At 35.4% G+C, this 21535-nt stretch overlaps 3 protein-coding genes across 3 annotated transcripts in view; 2 read left to right on the forward strand and 1 right to left on the reverse strand.

The window, feature by feature from the left end:
• nolo (no long nerve cord) overlaps positions 1 to 15548 on the reverse strand; it is a 74295-nt gene extending 58747 nt beyond the window's left edge. The window contains 3 exon segments of the mRNA XM_068284815.1: positions 459 to 550; positions 13879 to 14923; positions 15524 to 15548. Of these exon segments, the coding sequence (XP_068140916.1) occupies positions 459 to 527 (69 nt within the window). The 5' untranslated portion in view covers positions 528 to 550; positions 13879 to 14923; positions 15524 to 15548.
• On the forward strand, positions 4113 to 5614 carry LOC137572857 (uncharacterized). Its single transcript, XM_068284701.1, has 3 exons — positions 4113 to 4340; positions 4405 to 4812; positions 4872 to 5614. Exons 1-3 carry the CDS (start codon positions 4311 to 4313, stop codon positions 5553 to 5555), a joined length of 1122 nt encoding a protein of 373 aa, XP_068140802.1. The 5' UTR covers positions 4113 to 4310; the 3' UTR covers positions 5556 to 5614.
• Positions 15549 to 16906: 1358 nt separating the features above from the next.
• On the forward strand, positions 16907 to 21456 carry eEF2 (eukaryotic translation elongation factor 2). The gene is made up of 5 exons (XM_068284863.1): positions 16907 to 17054; positions 17644 to 17858; positions 18023 to 18550; positions 19403 to 20099; positions 20163 to 21456. Exons 1-5 carry the CDS (start codon positions 17052 to 17054, stop codon positions 21252 to 21254), a joined length of 2535 nt encoding a protein of 844 aa, XP_068140964.1. The 5' UTR covers positions 16907 to 17051; the 3' UTR covers positions 21255 to 21456.
• Positions 21457 to 21535: the final 79 nt, after the last annotated feature.

Raw genomic sequence — 21535 nt, forward strand, 5'->3', positions numbered from 1 at the left:
CGTCTTGGCCCAAGTATCCGCAATCACATAATGGCACGTGTTTGCTGTCAAGGGCAACCTCCTTAAAATAAAAACCCTTCAACAAAAAGAAGTGCCACCGATCCAAACGATGAGGGACCAAAAAGGGTTTAACGCTGTTAAAATTATTGGTAATTTGATGTTTTATTACATTTTCGGTTTCCCCTTCCAAACTCCTTTTTATCCCCATTGCCTTTATTCCTTCTCTCTCTCTCTGTCTCTTTTTCGGGTTAAGTCATTTTGATGTGCTTTTTATAGCAGATCCTTGGACCTACATATTTGCTTTGGTTAAGTTGCTTTAAAATTTATGAATTTTTGCTTCATTTGTCCAGACGAAAATTAATGAGATTTATGGGCTACTTTTTTTTTTTTGGTTGTAATTGTCAACACTTGCTTTTATGATTATATAATAAATATTTAAGTTTTTGAAGTTTACTTACCACAAAAAGTATCACCACTTGAATTTGTTTAGACTTGCAATTAATGTTTGCCGACATTTTTATCTGCATTTTCTCGTAATCATGATTTCATGCTGCAATAAAGTAAAAGAAATATTTATTTGAAATTTAATGTAAATTAATTAATTATTTTACCTATGATAATTATTATGCAAATATTCACACCTCACAAAACACCGCCAGCAATTAGGCGAAATGTAAATAAAAACCTTACAACATTGAACTTTTTACATATTTACAACAAATATGTATAAACATATACAAACAAATACATGGCTGTTAAAAGTGAAGAACCCTTTTGAAATAATTAAGCAAAATATTTTAAAATATATTTTGTGAAAAGAGTTTTACCAATTTATTTGTTGAAACTTGTATACTCTTTTGTTCTCGCGTGTTTTTTAAACTTTAAACTTTGATATGTTCTTTTCAACAACAATTTATTGTAATCAAGACCCAGAAAAAGCTAATTTAATGTTTTTTTTTATTATTATTGTATCTCTTACTCTATATATTTATATTTTTAATAACAAGTTTCTGCATCCTTTCTAAAACAGGAACTGGGCATTTCCACAGAGTGGATCTAACTCAAGTGGTTCTAATTCCAGGACGTTCACTTTACACCATCTTATCAGTTTCTTTCATATATAAAGTAGCTTTACATAAATTTGTATAGATAAAGTTTGGTTTACACTGCTCAATTGATCCACAATTTCAGGTAAAACAGAATTATTGTGGAACATAATACAATGATACTTCTTTTCTTCCTCTATGAAAAGTTAAAATGGCCACTTGAAGGGGATAACAAACGATTAATAAAGGCAAATTGGGGAACCCAGCTGAGGGAAAGTTGCTAAGATATATGTCTCAAAAAACAGTCAAGATGAGAGGAATGTTGAACTTTACAGATTGGTGGAATCGGTAAGACAAACAAACATAATAAATACGTTTGTTGGCAGTGGAAAAACATTTGTCATTTCAAATTAAGTACAAAACGACATTATTCATTTTCTTCCCGAGAGCTGAATAATTTTTGCAAGGCAAAAGAAAAACGTTAATTTGAAAATTTATTTTTAGCCTTGAAAAAAAAACATGACTAAAGTTATTTGTGGAGCTACGAATATGAAGCCATTTATAGAAATTCTCAATCAATTTATGACAATCAAATTGCCCTCAAATTGTTTTTCCTCTAAATGCTCATTGGAGACCACTAAAACTCTAAAAATACCCTGAGCGCCCCCTCCCCCACTTCTTGGCACTTAATGGATGAGAAACTTTAATTCGATTATCCCAATTTTGACAGGCAATAAAAACTGATCACACGATATTCTCGATTAAGTCTATATAGTTTCACAAAATGTCAACACTTTCTGGCCAAGAGACAAATATATATATATTTAGCTTCAAATATTCCAAGAACAAAAGTAATAAATTAATAGAATGAAATTTCGTGGCCCATATTTGTGGAATGGATGACCGCCCAGGCACGTGGGTGTTTCTGTTTTCTTCTCTCTTCGTATAAAAACTCACGCAGGTGACTTTATGTGGCAGACAAATGTAGCCTAAACAGGGAGACACAAAATGGGGTTAAAGCTGCAAAAGTTTGGAGTTTTTAGGTTGGGGAAGGTTGAGATGGGGTTGTGTAGATTTGGGGCGTGTGTGGGTTAATTTGAGATTTATTTGGTTTAAAAATTTATACTAAAGGTTTTGCTTGGGGTTGAATGGTCTTTTACTCTATGCAGAGGGTCACAATTATAAATATTAAATTATTCATTCATGTGAAACATCTGTTATGTTTTTTGATGCTATTTTGTAGGACTAAACAAAAATGGCAAATGGACAATTAAAAATGTGAATCAAGCCAAGTGTTGAGAGCTTTAACATGGCCAAATGTCAGTAGCCTTTTTTTTTTTTTTTTTTGCTAGGCTGTAAATATAGTTTTTAATTTGGGTAACTAATTAATTTTGAAAGTAGAATAAAAATGAATTGATGATAGTAACAGATAATTGAATACTTTTGATTTTGTTTGCACGCCCCTTTAAGGTGAATTAATATAAGCCTTAAAAATTTTGTATCTATTTTTTCGGTTAAATAAGAAATTAATAATTTTCAAAGTAATTGCTGTTATCCAAGATGTGGGAAAAGTGTCCAATAAGAAAGCCTTATGTAGGCGATGAGTTTTTCTTTCAAATCTAATTATAAAAAATTTATTAAACTATGTAATTAACTGAAAAAATAAAATACTACATAGAAAAGTAGATTCTTCAGAGATTAAAATTGATTAAACCATTATTTTTAAATGATTTTTAAATCTATCCTTTTTTTTAATCAGGCTATGAATTATTGAACTTTAAGCTGAAGATAAATTGTTTGAATAGTATTAAAAATACATATTTTATATCCCTTAAATTATAATAATAAAAGTCAAATCATTACATACAAGTAAAAAGAGTATGTTGTCATAACTTTTTTTCTTCTAGAACATTTGAAATTTAAAGTAAGAATAGAAAAATAGTTCAAAAATTAAGCTAAAATTTTAATTCATGACATTGTTATCAAACATTTAAATCTCTTACTCCACAGTTACTTAAAAAATACAGCACTATTATAATTTCAAGATTTAATTTTTCTCCCCTTTTTTGTTGTGCCGTAATTTAATTGAATTCATGTAATATTCTCTCCCATGCCACTCAATTTAACTGACTCTTCCTGGGTGGCCCAGCCGCAATTTGCATATCGTTGTGGCGCAATTAATTAAAAAATTTTAAAACCTGATTTAACGAAAACAGAAAAAAAAAACAAAAAACAGACAGAAAATCCCAAAATCAGACGACGTGGTACAAAGTGAAAACCCGAAAGAGAATACTTGAAAAGAAATTAACTATGCGCTCTGTCCCTTTCTATATTACTCTGTCGTTCTCTGTCTCCCTAGTTCCCTTCCCTTTTGGTTGACCCTGTAACGCGTTGTCATTGTCATTGTGGTCTATCTTTTTTTAGGGGGTGCAAATGTTGCACATTGAACTTTTAATTAGCAGACAAAAGGGGTAACTGTATTTGTACTACCTCCAGTTCTACTATAATCAAAGTACAAAAAACGTGGGATTGATCATGGTGTACCCTAGAATAATACAATCTTATTCAGTGACAGATTAGCATATTTCGTTTTATAATTGTAATTAGAAAAAATAACAAATTTGTGGCTAGAAGTTTATGAAAGTTTTAAGATCTAACTTTATATGCATCAAGTATCTTATCTATTTTTCCTCTTGTTTAAACATCTGTAAGAGATTTAATCCTTTTAATCCTCGTGTTAGTTACAATAGATAGACTTTCATTTACTTGGGCAGCAGATAGACATGTTTTGTGAATGGCTAATGCAAGAAGTAATCACTGTCCAAGCTATTTATGGGCCACCTGAACAAAAAACGACAAAACTTGCCAACTGATGCTAATTAAACATGGATACTACTAGATAAATATATATTCCTTTTGGCACTCTTCGTATAGGGTATAGAAAATTACACAAACCCAACCAACAAAGTAAAACTCATGTCTAATTCTCTGTCTCTTCGTGTTTTTTTGTGTATATAAATTATGAACAATTATAAAGTTTTAGTCTCTACTGACTTTGTTGTCAACTTAGTTTGTTCAGTTTATCGTCGTCTCCCCAAACACCCAACACCTTTTTGGAATACACACGCGAACAAATTCATCCCATTCTTCTATAGTGTCATGTCAAGCCATCGAAGCCAATGGCAATGCCATAAAATGCAACAGCAAATCAAACAAATCGCACATACACAATAAAATCAATAAGTGTAAATCAAAAATCTCAAAATGGCCAATAATGCAAGGCAAAATAATTGTGTAAGTTTTGTGGTGTGGTTAGAAATCGTTTGGCATATAACCCAATTGTAATTCTCTTTCTCAGTTGAACAATCGATCCAATCAATTGAACGATATAGTTCTTAGACAATTCTATGATGCATCACAAATGGCTCAAGCTCATTCACCACAGCAGCAATCATATTCGTTTGTGGCCCAGCAGCATTTGCCCCAATATTATGAACCATCACAACCTGAAATGGGAGTGAATAATATGATTAATTATAATATGACTCCCATCTTGGCTCAGGGATCGATACCATCTTGGTATTCGTCTTATCAGCAACAACAAGTACAGCATCCCTATACCACCTACAATAATTGCTATGATGAGCAGCAACATCGTGATCAAAATTTTGCCAACGGATCGAATAGAATGCAATTCGTTACCGAAATGGGTGGAATGACATCACAACCATTTAATCAATCCATAAGTGGAGGTATGGAACAGCAGGTTAGTTGATAAGAAAGAAGCTACAAGCAACAATATGTTAAGCCTAATTTTATTTATAGCCCACAGCAGTAATCTATCGACAACAATCCGGGCAAGGAAGCCAAATGTACTGGACCCAAATGCCGACAAAAGCTTTACGTCCCAAAGCCGGAGGACGAGCACGTTGCCCCATACATGATAATCCACGGACCTATTTGAGACCTTTTCCACTAGATTGCTCTACAAGCCTCAATCGCAGCTTCAGTGTAAATAGCTTTAGGGACCATAGAGGATCTCGCATTCGTGACTCTCAACAGGATATGGAAGAGTATCGACGCATTGCAGCTCGTAATTTACGGAAATCTAGGAAAAACAGGACTACCACAATGAATAATTTCGATGATAATGCATCGATCAAATCAAATATGAGTAGCGGAGCTGTGCGTTTTCTTAAAAGACTCAGAATGCTCTTAAAATTGCGTTCAGATAAAGGTAGTCTGTTCTCATTGCTGCGTAAACGAACCAAATCCCAACCAAAATATCCAAGTTCACAACCTAAACGAACGAAACAGAGATTTTTCAAGAGTCTTTTTGATGAAGTTGAAAGTGATAATTTGCATGCAAGACAGAAATCCCTGGCCAATAAACACTATCCCACCGATCCAGCATTAGTTTCAATGCAAGAACATGACGTTCAAGAAGCTGTACATTTCAAAAAGTTGCGGGACAAAGCCAAAAAAGAAAAACAGAAATATTACCACTGAAAATAGTTAAATCCAATCATCAAACATTATTACAAATAAATCAAAGACGATAAACGTGATTTTAATTAGCTTAAATTTTGTAATCAAATCTACCGTCAATCAATTTCTTTTACAGCAAATTATAATTTTCTCGTTCTCATAACCCATTGATCCAGCGACCTACCACACACAGTTCAATTTCATTGGAAACCAATTTTCGTTTGATGACTCCAAAACAGAAAAAAAAAAAAAAAAAACAAGCCGGGCGTCACATCGTCTCATTAAACGGCCATCAACGCTTATTAATTTTGACATTTCAATAGCCATATATCACTATCTGTTCGTCAGACGACGACCATCATCAACAAAGCGTCAACTCATCAAGTCGGTCTCAGCATCCCAGTTACAGCAAAGGCAGACCCACAAACAGTCGGACAGATAGACAGACAGACAGACTTTGGTTCGGCTGTCAGACAACATAAATTCCCCAAAATTGCGCAGCGCAGTTAACACGCTAATCAGCTCGTTACCAACTCTCTGTGCCCCTTTTTTTATGTGGTGCCAAAACAGAAAAAAATACAAATCTAAAACTATTACGAGGGCGGCATGAAAAGTTATTAACTAACCAGTTATGAGACTAATTCAATTGGAATAATTTGAAATTTTGTAGAAACATTCGTCTTTTGAGTGGACAAAATGGACATAAATGTTAGAAAATCTGTTATTCGTTTTCGGCTCATTAGAACAACTGAAATGCATGTTGAGATTGAGTACAAAATAATATGCAACCCGATCATAGATATCGATGTCTCATAAGACCTTTATTGCTTGCTGCTGCCTATAACAGTGAGCAATTAAGACCTATTTAACTGACCTGCTATGGTTAGCAGAACCGCTGACCTAACATTATGCAATTATTACCTTTATATATTTTTTCTATCAAAGTAGTTACAATTAGTAAGATCAGATACCAATTGTAGGTATATCGGGTGTGCATCTCTCTGTCTTTGTCTTTGTAATATCACTACGAAGTCCACACAATTTATATGTTCGTAGCAAAAACTAAGTATTAGCCACTGCTTTATGATTGTCCACTTATCTAAAAATTAATATTTACTAAATAGAAGAAATTCGAATGTGTTTCATTAAGGTATGGCTTAATTGCACCTTATAAAGAAGGTAATTTCGTTTCAAATGTCATTATAATATTTATTGTAATTTAAAAAAAAAAAACAACAGTCTATTCTGCTAGTATTTCAATAATGAAGGAGAAGTAAGAACTATGTATATCTTTAAAACAAGTCACTATTAATGGACAACATTACAACTTCACCTTCCATGTTTACCATGCCCTTTCCCATGCCCATGTTGATGCCCATCTGACAACTCATTATCATAGGCTGCACTTTCATAAGTCAAGTCTTTGTTTTTGTGTTGGTTTTTGTTTTTGGGCAGGCAATTGTGTGTAGGGCGTCTAGGGCGTGTCAATTGTGTTTGCCTATCATTAGTAACGGCTCAGAGCTCTCGAAACTCTGGCTTAACCACTGAATTAAAAAATGCAACGCTTCATTGCAGCTTACAGCACAGGTATAAAAAAAAAAAAAAAAAAAAAAGATATATGTAAATAGAATGAATAAAATGAGGCCAACGAAAAACTTGTTGACTTCTTGTAATATGCTGTAGGAAGAGCAGCAGCAGCAGCACCATCGAACATCGAAATCAAATTTGCACTCATCTAGTATATAGTAGAAAAATGCCAGAAATTTTTCAACTCCCTTACCAATGGCCCATCCACCTTCTCCTTGAGCGACGAAGCGACGATGTAGCGTTGACAGGCGAGCGAGCAATAAGTTTCAAATAGTGCCGATGCCGTCGAAGTCGTTGCTCATGTCAAATGGAATGAATTGATGGTGGTGCTGGAGTTGGTGGAAGGAGAATGACGGCACCAAAGACCCACGACGAGGAAGAGTGCCTTCAGCACTGGATGTGAAGCTCGTTTCGATTTCAATGAATTTTATATGCATGGCATACAATATACACAGAGAAAAAAACCAAAAATCTTATATGGGGACAAGAATTTAAAATGCAAAAATCAATTTCTTAAAATAATATACAATTTTTCTATAGCAACCTCCAATCAAGAAACAAAAACGCATTGAATTTGAATATGTTTGGGGAATTTTTGTGAAAGTTTTTTAAATTCAATAGTTTTTTTAAGCCTTTCTATAGTTTTATAGTCAAATTTGAAGTTCAATTTTGTTTTCATTGAATTTGAGATTTTGATAACTTTGCAATTCCATTCATAAATACATAAAATATTCATATTTCATTTCAATATACACAATACACAGGCGAGCAAAATTTTGAGTAATAATCTTCCACAACGATCCCATGTCGATTTTGAAAAATGAATTCGCCACGAAATGCCAAGTTATGCTGCAAAATACCTTAAATTTGGTTTGTATCGGACAATTTCCAAAGCATTTGCAGAACAAATTTGGCGGAAAAAGCATAAAGCCAAACGAACCATATAGTTTATTCAAATTGGAAAATAATATCAACACATATTTAATTATGTTTAATAGCAAAAAAAACCGAAAAATGCAAATCAATGCGAATGCTGAAAATCAATATGCTTCAATGTTTCGAAAGTCTGGGAGAACCTTATACCATACAATTAGATTTAGTTCACACATTGTGCATTGAGCGTCAATCGCCATTTGTCGATGATTTGGCTAAAACAGGTGGGGCCTTTGAATATAATCCGAGTCAGTTATCTGCCCTAGTCTATGCCAATTACGATCCAAATTCAGAAGAATCTGGAAATTCAACGAGTGCAGCATCTCATTATCATATAACCGTATTAAATATTATGATGTGGCTATCCATTGCCATGATTATGGTATGGATTTTCAAACGTTGGCGAAGCTGAAATCATTTTCTGGAGTACCAAACTATTTGAATTCTATAAAATGTTAACCGAATTGTCTATCATTTGGTCAACAATTTGTAGAATTGAAATAGTTTATTATAACTGAAAATGCCAAACTTCAGTTGCATGGATCGTATTTCGCTTCAAAAAAGTGAAATTCCTGTTTTGTGGAGATTAATGAATGAACGTAGTAAATGAAACTACTTGAAAACAATATGGAACACTTGAAATCTTGTGTAGAAACTTGTTTTAGTTTACCTATAATGGTAATAATAATATTATAAATTAATAAAAATTGATGCCTAGTTGAATTTTAATTATAATTGAATTAAGTTTTGATCATTTTAATTCCCCTAACATGCTTCATAGAAATCTTGATCATCAGTATTTGGCATACGAGCAACCCTACCTTGCTTAAATTTAGGTAAAAAAAGGTTTCTTAGTACATTTTTGCCATTTTTATTTCCTTTTTATACAATTTGATTTTCTGATATATATTTGTGACTTTATGGTCGTGTCCCAAATTTAAGTAAGATCTGTTTAATATTGCTAGAGAAAAATTGCTATAATATTTCAATAATTCCAAAATATTTGGCGGCTTGTCCAAAAGTTTTAAACTAACTTCATCAACATCAAACTTCAATATTGTCGGGTATAGTGTGGATTCGAAAAGTTATCTATTGCTTTTAAATGCCCTAGATAACTATTTAGCATGTTTGGAAAAGACATTTATCAACTCATAGACTTCAATAGACACCCTAAAACCTACTACATATTTAAACTGATTTCATTTTGGCAAATCTCCTATTTAAATCATTGAATTTTGAAAACAACCATTAAATTTAATTTTCTATAGCAATTAGGACATTAATGGTAAAAGTCTTAACCAAGATCCATCATTCAACACTTCTAAAGCGAAAGACTAGTAACTAAAAACCTTTAGCCACTTAAATGTTCCTGCCACAGCAGACACAGTAAAACCATTTAGACAAAAAAAAAAAAAAAAATGTAACAAAGAAAACGAAGAAGAGATTCCGCTTTTCAACTAATAAATTATTTACCATGTATAAATCACGACTGCGCGGCCACACAAGAAACTTGAAAACATGTTAAAGCCATTGCGAGATTTATTTCGAAATTCCCAAGGAAAGGCAAGAGGGAGGCAGTTGCAGAGAAGACGAAGAAGTCTAGCTAGAACTGAAGAAATAATGAAATAAAGAACAAAAATATAAAATGATGAAAACGAACAAGGTAGAGTTAAAGGAAAATAGAAAGGAGTGTGTTGGTAGCGGGTACTAAGCTAAAGTTTCGATGATGTTGCCACTTTATTTTTTTTTTTTTATATTATTTCATTTTAATTTTCACTTGTTTTATAAGATTTCCAGTGACGACGACTGGCAATGTCGCAATGAGTATAACTTAGGTAGGTAGACGCGTATGTCAGGGATGTGGGGTTCACGTATTTCCAAACAACTTGCACAAAAAACTTCATCCTCTTTTGCCGTCGTTGTGCCATTCGCTAAGGCCACTCGAAAAATTTCGCATGTCTGGCGGGGTTTTCGCTTTACCTTCTTGTCTTCAGCCTGCCTTCTGCCTTCCTTTCCTTTTTTTTTTGTACCTTTGCTCTTTGATTTCGTGGCAGATTTCAAGTGTTTAACTTGGTTTCCAAAGAGATGGAGTGTGCGGAGAGTGAAAGAGCAGAACACCGGGAAACAGCGTGCAGAACTTTATGCAGTTTCATAATTTACTACCTTGTCTACGTAGAGACGGTCTCTACTCCTTTTTAGGTTTTCACCGGGTTTAAAGCAAGTTGCATTAACGCATCAAAACCCTTACCAACACTTCCTTCCCGAAACAATAGCTTAAGAGAAATCGCTTAAAACTTATAACTTTATCCATAAAGTTCAATAGGTTAAAGTTGAAATACTTGATACGACAACAATTGAAAAAGAACCAAATAAGATTTAGAGCATCGAAGCTGAACGAGTTATGGCAATCAACCGTAACAATGTAACTGAAATTGACAAAATATTCTCATTTCACTTCTTTATATGTTTTTATCTCAAATTGTCATCAATACCAAGATCATCAGGGGAATTTTGCCAGCTTTAAAAAAGATATCAAGACAAACAAAAAAAAAATATGGATTCTTTTTGCACCGCCTCTTAAATCAGTTCTAGACGATTAAAATTCTTGTGTTTTTAACTTCAGGTAGATCAAGTACTACTCGTCTCTGAGTAGTCTGCATTCTGCTTCGTTTCAGCTTTCAGCATTGAACAGTTTACATAAACTAAACTTAAGCAAATTTAACTTAAATTCTTTATTCAATTGTCAACCACAACCTGCCTTAAAAAAAACCTTTACTTGAATGCTCTCTTTATATTCTTAAAGCCAAATAAGAGTAGACCCTAAAGTTTCACTATTTTCTATCCAACATAGCATTCCGTCTTAATTCATATGGTCTTTTGACGTTTATGACTATGTGATCCATTTATGTAAGCCATAAAACGAACTGGGAAAAAAAGGATCAAAAGGTAAAGCCTTTATGCAATTCACGAGCAAAACTGAACCCTAAACTTAACACCTAACATCATTCCACCTATGTATGTATAAAAATATGTACGAACCCAGAACCGAGAAGAGAACTTTTACGCTTACTTTAACGTTTTACAGGTTTAAAAAAAGATCCAGAAAGCGAAGAGAGTTGGGTAAACAAAGTTCTATGAAAAGCAATCAGCTTGCCCCCAAAAATAAAGTCATCATAAATATGGCAGATGCTCACAATATTCCTCCACCTCACATAGTGCTGGGGCACTGCTCCAAATCTAAATCGTCATAAAGTATACGAGACTGAGTTCCATCACACACACACACACACACACACACACAGAGACGGAGGCACACGTAGACAACTTAATAAACGCAGCTAATCTGAAAGGCATACAGACGCACATGCTGGGAGAGAGTTTTCTTTCATAAGCTGCCTAAAAAAAATCACACAATGGGCTTTATGTTTAGGACTCAGACTACGGAGACGTCGGGCTGGCTTTTTTTTTTTTTAAAGTAAATTATAAAGCATTGAAATTTTATGAAAAAAAAAAGTTGAATAAAATGATATAAATGAACTCAGAGGGAAGAGAGGAGAGAAGTATGCAAAAAGTCAACGACAGTTGAATGTCGTCCAGACAGGCAGAAACAGAAAAAGATGTATACATATATATTCAGAGTGAAGGAAAAACTGGCTGCCCGGAAAGTTGAAGGAAATGCAGACAATGTGGGGAATGTCGGGCATTGTCGCCACCAAGTGTGTGCATATGTGTGTGTGTGTGTGTGTGTGTGTGTGTTAGCCGCCGGAAGTCGTAGTCTTCTTCAAGTTCTTGTGCTCGCTTAGTTGATCCCACTTTTCCCTTTTTTTTTTTTCTTTACTTTTAGCTGGTTACATTCTGCAATTGTCTTCTTTTTCTGCATCTCTTTGTAAGTGTGTGTGTGTGTATGGAATTTTCCTCTGCATCTGCATTGTGTTAAGTGCCTGACCGTGTAACATTTGCAATGCTAAAAGTTCGAGTCAAAAATGAAAGAAAAATTTTCACGCAATGAAACTTTTGTTTTTTCCCACCGAAGTTTCATGTATATACTTTAAAAACTTTACTTTTCCAATGGCAACTTTAAATTAATTGACTAATAATACGCGCTATAATATTAGAAACTTTAAAATTATACATTCATTTTAGAATTGTCCCATGTTCATTAAGGGAAGATCTACTGAATACATTTATTTCATTATCAGGGCTTAAGGGAGGTTCTAAAAGAGTAAAACACGAATTCATACGCCCCCTAAAGTATGCTATAAAATGTCATTTTTATTATTTTTGCAGTGACTATAATATTTTTGGGATCATCAGTGTCCATTTCGTATTGTCACTTTTAAAAGTCTTTTCTACGACTTTTCATGAACTTCACATAGCCCAGCAACTTATCAAAATAAATATGCATTCTTGAAGAAAGTGTATAACACAACCAAATGGTTATACAGGCTAAATGACATTGTTATAGTATCAAATTAAATATGAATTTGTTAAAACGAATGAGGGTTTATTATTTAATAGAGTCCTTTTATTGTTATATATTTTATATCTAGGTCTGATAGACCCTTGTGGCTATTTCTGTAAAGAATGGAAATTGTTATCTTAGTTGCATTTACCTAACACTTATACCAGGTTTTAACTATATTTTAAGGTCATCTAAAGATTGGTGTTCTGAATACTAATCTAAAATTGCATCTTCATAGAATCCCTTTTAGTCATAAAATATGATTCTACAATAACAGAAACTACCGCTTATGTTCATATCATTTACCAAATGCTTACTTAATGGTTTTGTATTTGTATATAGCTAAAACTCTTAAAGTCCTTCTTTACTTCCTCTTAACTTCAGTAAATATTTTGTACTGCAGTCAACGATGTAATTCTTTATTCATTTTAATGTTAATGGACACAAAAGCTTTGTTTGAAAAGTCAACCTTTTTTCTGTAAGTTTTGAAGATAAAATACAATGAATTGAACTGATAGAATTGAATCAAACTGTTACAAAAGAAACTAAATGTGAGTAAGTTGAACGTGCTAAAGTTAAGGATGTTCCTAACGTCGATAACTAGCGATTATAATCGTTATATAGTTGTATTAAGAATAAAATTATTGAAAAATGCTAAATTCTTGAAGAAAATTACAAAATAATTGGATATTTTCTGATATCCGATTTTTGGTGATTTTATCGGAATTATAGTTAAGACATGTTTTCCTTTTTGAATCCAAATCCAAAAGTCCAAATCAAATGCAACCTACAAAACATTTTTTGAATTCAATACGAAGAACGACATGGATCATCCCAGTGAAGGATCTAGCTATAAAATTTACGAATAGTTAGATAGATTAAAATCAAGTCGTCTACCAAATTTCATAATATTCGGCAACATAATTTCATATACTATTGCAAACATGTTTTAAGCATTCAAACTTTGTAAACATGTTCTGAGATTTAGTAATCACATAGAAATTAAGGCTTAGACAGTAAACCGATTGATATTTACACCCTGAAATAAGAGTAACCCTTAATAACATTAGCTTAAATATGACAATACAGGTCAACTAGAATGTTTCCGGCTTCCCGCTAGAATATAGATATTTGACATCATTCCAACAAGATCTCCAAATTGTCATGTTCCCATTTAGGGGAACAGCAACAGTTAAGTTCAATCCAAGGATCGCCATTGGAAGCAAAAGTAATGCCGCAAGGACACTGCGATAACTAAAATGTGTCCCCATGCTTAACCCAATTGCGTTATATCAGTTATGATAAGAGTTTTTTTTCGGAAGTTTTTTATGCTAGAAATGGGGAGGGTTAAACACAACTTACAACAGTCAAAAGTTAAGCACGCTCAGAGCTCTGCATTAAAATTCACAACCAAAATAAAAAACGGATGCTTTGGTTTGGTTGTTGTTATCCTTGTGATGCTCCTGGTTCTGTCTGCTGATGCTGCTGCTGCTGCTGCTAATCCACTTTATACTCTAAGGAGAGGAGCTGAGGTAAGGACTGTACCGGTGAAAATGCAGCGCTTTTTGTTTTTGCACTTGCTGTTGTTGTTGTTGTTGTAGGAGGGGTTTTTTTTTTTTTTTCGCACTGATTGTTACACACTAAAATCGAATTAAACTTGCCATGCAGCGGTGTTTTTCTTTTTGTTGTTTGCCCGTCTTTCGGGGGTTTTTTTTTTCTTTCTTTCCTTTGCCGCACTTGCCACACGTTGCACAACAACTTTCGCCTCTCACAACTTTTACTTTGTTTGGCTGCCGGCACAGGACACACAGAGAAAACGCAACGAAAATGGCAGAAAAAAAACAAGAAACGAAAGGGAAAAGAGTGGAGATGAGAGGAGAAAGCAAAGGAAAACTTTTAAGACGTGCAATTTTTTTTTCTATTTTTTCACTTTTTTTTTTCTGTTGCGTCTTGCGTAAAAAGGATTTTCTAATAAGAAACGCGAAACGCGACAAAAGTTATCCTTTTGTGTGTGTGTGTGTGTATGTCCGCCGTCAAAGGACGAAGCACTGGTCCAGTTCCCTGCTCCGGTTACGGGATTATCCTTTCACGCTTTTCCCGGCATTTATTATAATTATCTGTTTTTTTTTTTTTTTTTTTGTTTATTGTTTCATGCTTTTTCTTAAGATCAAAATGAAAATTTTTGAATTTGCTTTTGTTTGTTGTTGTTTTTTGGCTTACAAATTTAACGCAGCTTTTAATTAAATTTGTCAATTTTGTTGCTTTCAATTAAGAAATTCCATTAAGTTGAAACAATTTAATTTCATTTCTCGATAAAGTTTTTTAAGTTAAGGGTTTTTATTTTAAGTTCTTTTAATTAAATTATATTAAATATAAAAAAAGTTTATTTCTTGACTTTTTCTGTTTTCTTTTAGACAAAATATTTTCAAATTTAGTGATAAATGACAACAAAAAAATATAAATCAACAAAAAACAGTTGTTATTATTATTTTTATTGTAAAAATTATCTATTTTTATTGAGAAATAAATTGTTTAAAGGATCAAAAGTAAACCTCTATTAACTGCTTGATTTTTAAATATAAACAAATTAAATAAAAAATAATAGTAAACTATAAATATTTAAACTTTTCAACAATTAGAGCAAAAATAAGTTATTTAGCTTTTTAAATTGTCCCTTAATTACTTTGGTTATTTTGTCTAAATGTTTAATATTTTGGAAACATTTTTTTATGATTATATTTTAGTCTTTATTTTGTAAGAAAAAATTAAATTGAGTAATTTTTTTTTTGTGTTTCAAATTTCTTTTTTAATCCAAACCAAATGTAAACACTTCTTTTAACCGGTTTTGGTGAAATATTTTAAATAATTTTCCTTTAAATATTTTTCATTTATTTGCCACAAATTTACACACTTTCGAAAATTAGCACACACTCACATAATGTTTTATTTGGTGTTTCTGTTTCAGTTTTTTTGTTATTTATTTTGTATCGTTTGATATTAGCTTTACCGTTAGCATCAACCGTACGCACATGCAATCACTTCGTTCCACTGTATTGAACTGTTCAAACTCGAACAAAACAGTGCAACATGCAACCAAATGGCCGAATCCAGCAGAAGAGTCCAACTCGAGCAAAGGAGTCCAACTCGAGCGCAAGAGTCGAACGCAACCCGAAGCAAGGACAACTTCGTATGGTCTTCGGCAAGTTTGAGGGGTTTTCGAGTGACTCTTGCCGGTTTGAGGAATCCCTGTGGAAAAACGTGTTGCAACTTGAGCGCTGTTGCCAGAGTGTGGTGAAAATGATGGCTACCTGAGTGACAACAATATGATGGACAACATTTCCCCTTAGTTTAATGTTGCGGCAACTTGTTTATATACAAACGTTACTTGTGACTCTAATAAAGATAAAGACCTTGAAGAGGAGAAGGAGATACCACACTTTGCCTTACAATCATGAAAACTGGATGGATTCTCTAAATACGTGTAGGAACCGGTGATTTTTTCGTTTAAGCCATAAGAAAATTAATTGTAACACCTAACATCATTGCCAATAACCGAAACCGGAATATAAATAAAACACCACAACAATTTTGGGGGCTCGTCCGGGATGGGCGACTTAAAACGTGAAACAATTGCCTATGAGAAGACAGAAGGGAGTGAGAAAAGGAAAGAAGAAGGGGGGGGAATTTAATGTATTTTAACTTGTTAATATCAAATTGGGATAAGTAGTGACCGTCTAGCCTTTCAAAAATGAACCGTTCAACGCTTTTTAAACTAGTGAGTAAGGAAGACTCGCCGATTGGGTATAGCATACAAGGTGAAACAAGCTTTTGCGGTATCGGCGAGCGACAAAAAAATTGAAAATATCTAGACCTATGAGCGAGACAAGCAAGTGTACGCTGAGATAAGGCAACTGTAATTATGATAGTTGAGTATGGGGGAAAACTGATCCAAGGAAGGTGGAAGAAAACTAAAAATTAAAAAACAAGAGAAAATTCTGGTATTTTTGAAATTGATGCCTTCTAAACAACATTAAAACTAATGAATCAAGAAGAACAAGATTTCCTAGCTAGAGATAAGGCAAAATTGCCATTTGTTTAGAAATACATTCATTTTCAGATGGGCAAATCGACAAAGACATCTATACAGACAACCCCGGGAAAGACAACATTAAGTCAGAAATAGAAGATAAACCAAAGTATTTATAAACATTTTCACCAGTTTAAATGACTGACAACGACGATAACAATGAATTGAATATACCGCCTATTTTGTAATTTAAATTTTGTATCTGGCTACGCCATTTAACCTACTTTCCAACACTGTCATGAAACACATTTTATTGTGACTCTGGTAGCACGAATTTATAAGTTTTGCCACCTGTAGTTTTCTGCTGGTAGTGGCAACACGTCAGATGTCTCAGTGGCTTCTGGCAACGCTGAGCACGAACACGTTCTCTTTCTTTTTCCTGTCGACGCCAGTGCAGGCGTGTAGTGTTTTTAAAGTTCGTCCACGTGAAAATCCTTAAACAACCAAAATGGTAGGTGTAACTAATTGAAACAATGCAAATAATTTCCATTGCATGAAAGGAAATAATGTTAATCATGAATTTGTATTGAAATTGTTGAATTCGGAGGTTTTTGTTCGATTCTAACCTCAATGCTGGGGACCTGGCAGTCTCACTTTGTCAATGTGTGTCGTAGTCGTCGTCTGAACGTGTGTTTGTGTGTGTGTGTCTATGAGATTTTGTGCGACTGTGAATGTGTGGAGAATGGTGAAATGCAAGAGACAAAGACCAAAATGACGTATGCAAAAGTTTGCTATTGAAAAGTCTGTGTCAGAAGAAGAAGACACAATGTGTAAAATTGTGAAATAAATAGAGCAATGGTCAGATTATTTTTAAATATATATGCTTCTTATTTGTTTTACCTTGCAAGTGGTTTTAAATCGAACGTAACCTCAAAAATTCCACTAGTGACGGCTCCCGAAAATGTAGCATGATTTTTAGATTTCTCACATTTTGATGGACGCCATTTTTAATATGCATCTGTTACCCCGCCCCGCCCTATTTGCCTACAATCTTTATCTTGGTTTTCAATATTTTGTTGTTCCATTTTATTTTTTTATAGGTCAACTTCACCGTCGACGAAATCCGTGGCCTGATGGACAAGAAGCGTAATATTCGCAACATGTCCGTCATTGCCCATGTGGATCACGGTAAATCCACTCTGACCGACTCTTTGGTGTCCAAGGCCGGTATCATTGCTGGTGCCAAGGCTGGTGAGACTCGTTTCACCGATACCCGAAAGGATGAGCAGGAGCGTTGCATTACCATCAAGTCAACGTAAGCAAATAAACAAGAACTCATGCCAAGAGATAGCCTAGCAAGAGGTCAAGCGGGCGAAGTCTCATGACGTCATTGCCATATTATTGTAGGCCTATCTTTTGTAATTTTATATGACCAATATAATATGTCTTATCTATGTATCTTCTTTTGACTATTATCAGTGCCATCTCCATGTACTTCGAGGTCGAGGAGAAGGATCTGGTTTTCATCACCCATGCCGATCAGCGTGAAAAGGAATGCAAGGGTTTCTTGATCAATTTGATCGATTCACCCGGTCACGTTGATTTCTCCTCGGAGGTGACAGCCGCTCTCCGTGTCACCGATGGTGCCCTTGTTGTGGTCGATTGTGTCTCTGGTGTGTGTGTCCAGACCGAAACTGTGTTGCGTCAAGCCATCGCTGAACGTATTAAGCCCATTCTGTTCATGAACAAAATGGATCGCGCTCTGCTCGAACTCCAATTGGATGCTGAGGAATTGTATCAGACTTTCCAGCGTATTGTTGAGAACGTGAACGTCATTATTGCCACCTACAATGACGATGGCGGCCCAATGGGTGAAGTGCGTGTGGATCCCTCCAAGGGTTCCGTTGGTTTCGGTTCCGGTCTGCACGGTTGGGCTTTCACCCTCAAGCAGTTCTCTGAAATGTACTCTGAGAAATTCAAGATCGATGTGGTCAAGCTAATGAACCGGTAAGTCCGCCTCCCTTAGTATATTGTATTTCCATGCTTTTAGCACAAAACGTGTGACGTTGAGCGTGCAGCTTCTCTCTCTTTTGAGAGAGAACTATGCGTGATGAAGGCGTCACAAGTGCCATAAAAATAAAAGTAGAAAAAATATTTCAAAAAAAAAACTGTTGAAACGCTGCATCGAGACCTCTTTCCTAATGTCTAAACGTTGCATGCTAAGGCAGTTATCTTACAATTTATAATAAATTAGAAAGGTTTAAATAATAACATAAACTAAGAATCAGATTGTCTTGAGTTTGTCTCATTTTTGTAGGCCTTTGTGGTTTTCAATATAAAATTATGTCATAAATAAGAAATTTCCATCTGTTCCATCTATTAATAGAACCGTGAACAACTCGTGGCGCGCAGCACGTGAAATTTTAGACAGTTAAATCATTCCAACACAAAAACAACATGGTTGTTCTCCACACGCTTCAAGCAAAACCTGTTTTTTAGTCATCTTTAAAGCATATTTCGAAGTACTAGAATTCTTCAGAAATTGATTTCTCTAACGAATTTCTTTTAAATTTGCAGTTAAACTAGAAATTTCCTGTTTGATAAGGTTTTAATTATATTCTTTAAATATTTCGAAAACCAGGTTTAAATCTTAATATCCTAAAAAATTTACCTTCTCCACGAACTACTTTCAATTCCTTAGCAAAATTTTATAAATAATCAAAAATAAAGTTGCAATTTTATAATCTATATATATATATAAATTAAACGACTGCCTAATCGAAAATCGATTAGAGCTGATAAGAGTCACCTTGATTAACTTTTGAATCAACATTATTTTATTTAACTTTTCTCTTTTAGTTTGTGGGGTGAGAACTTCTTCAATGCCAAGACCAAGAAATGGCAAAAGCAAAAGGAAGCGGACAACAAGCGTTCCTTCTGCATGTACATTCTGGATCCCATTTACAAGGTCTTCGATGCCATCATGAACTACAAGAAGGAGGAGATCGGTAACCTGTTGGAGAAGATCGGTGTTACCCTGAAGCATGAGGACAAGGATAAGGACGGCAAGGCTCTGTTGAAGACTGTGATGCGTACTTGGTTGCCAGCCGGTGAGGCTTTGCTTCAGATGATTGCCATCCATTTGCCATCGCCAGTGGTTGCCCAGAAATATCGTATGGAGATGTTGTACGAGGGTCCTCAGGATGATGAGGCTGCCATCGCTGTGAAGAATTGCGATCCCGAGGGTCCATTGATGATGTACATCTCCAAAATGGTACCGACCTCCGATAAGGGACGTTTCTATGCCTTCGGACGTGTGTTTGCTGGCAAAGTAGCCACCGGCCAGAAGTGCCGCATCATGGGTCCCAACTATACACCCGGTAAGAAGGAAGATTTGTACGAGAAGGCCATTCAGCGTACCATTCTGATGATGGGTCGCTATGTGGAAGCTATTGAGGATGTGCCCTCAGGTAACATTTGCGGTCTGGTCGGTGTTGATCAGTTCTTGGTGAAGACCGGTACCATTACCACCTTCAAGGATGCCCACAACATGAAGGTAAGTTCAAGTCATCTGATTGGAGGCTTAATCTTATCAACATCATGTTTCAATTTTAAATAGGTCATGAAGTTCTCCGTGTCGCCTGTCGTGCGTGTCGCTGTCGAGCCCAAGAATCCTGCTGATTTGCCCAAATTGGTGGAGGGTCTTAAGCGTTTGGCCAAATCCGATCCTATGGTGCAATGTATCATTGAGGAGTCTGGCGAGCATATCATTGCCGGTGCCGGTGAATTGCATTTGGAAATTTGCCTTAAGGATTTGGAAGAGGATCACGCTTGCATTCCTCTTAAGAAATCCGACCCTGTTGTCTCGTACCGTGAGACCGTTAACGAAGAATCCAACCAGATGTGTCTGTCCAAGTCCCCCAACAAGCACAATCGTCTCCACATGAAGGCTCTGCCCATGCCCGATGGTCTGCCCGAGGATATTGACAACGGTGATGTTAGCTCCAAGGACGATTTCAAAATTCGTGCCCGTTATCTGGCTGAGAAATACGATTACGATGTGACTGAGGCCCGTAAGATCTGGTGCTTTGGTCCCGATGGCACTGGACCCAACTTCATCTTGGATTGTACCAAGTCCGTGCAATACTTGAACGAAATCAAGGATTCCGTTGTCGCTGGTTTCCAATGGGCCTCCAAGGAAGGTATCCTGGCCGATGAGAACATGCGTGGCGTTCGTTTCAACATCTATGATGTCACTCTGCACGCTGATGCCATCCATCGTGGTGGTGGCCAGATCATTCCAACCACTCGTCGTTGTCTGTATGCTGCTGCTATCACAGCCAGCCCACGTCTGATGGAGCCAGTGTACCTGTGCGAAATTCAGTGCCCCGAAGTCGCTGTTGGTGGCATCTATGGTGTGCTCAATCGTCGTCGTGGTCATGTCTTTGAGGAGAACCAAGTTGTCGGCACCCCCATGTTTGTGGTTAAGGCCTATTTGCCTGTCAACGAATCCTTCGGCTTCACTGCCGATCTCCGTTCCAACACCGGAGGACAGGCCTTCCCTCAGTGCGTGTTCGACCATTGGCAAGTGCTGCCCGGTGACCCAAGCGAGCCAGCCAGCAAACCCTACCAGATTGTCCAGGACACACGTAAACGTAAGGGTCTTAAGGAAGGTCTGCCCGATCTTACCCAGTATTTGGACAAAATGTAATCTGGCGGCCACTCTAATGGCACTTCCTGACGGAGCATAAAATTAAACATATCCCAATCACCATCTAAGGGATTCTGTGTTTTGTCAGCGTTATTAAGAAAAGAAACACACACAAAAAACATTTAAAGAAATTTTGATGATTATTAATTGTATAACAGAACAACAACAACAACCGTAAATAAATCAAGTAACTGATTACGTATTTAAGTTTATATAAAACATACTAAAACAAAAAAAAAACGAAACAAAATGAATGAAATGGGGGAACTTGCTATTGTAAG

This window comes from Drosophila tropicalis, unplaced genomic scaffold (genome assembly GCF_018151085.1).
Source record: "Drosophila tropicalis isolate 14030-0801.00 unplaced genomic scaffold, ASM1815108v1 contig_393, whole genome shotgun sequence".
NCBI classification, from domain to species: domain Eukaryota; kingdom Metazoa; phylum Arthropoda; class Insecta; order Diptera; family Drosophilidae; genus Drosophila; species Drosophila tropicalis.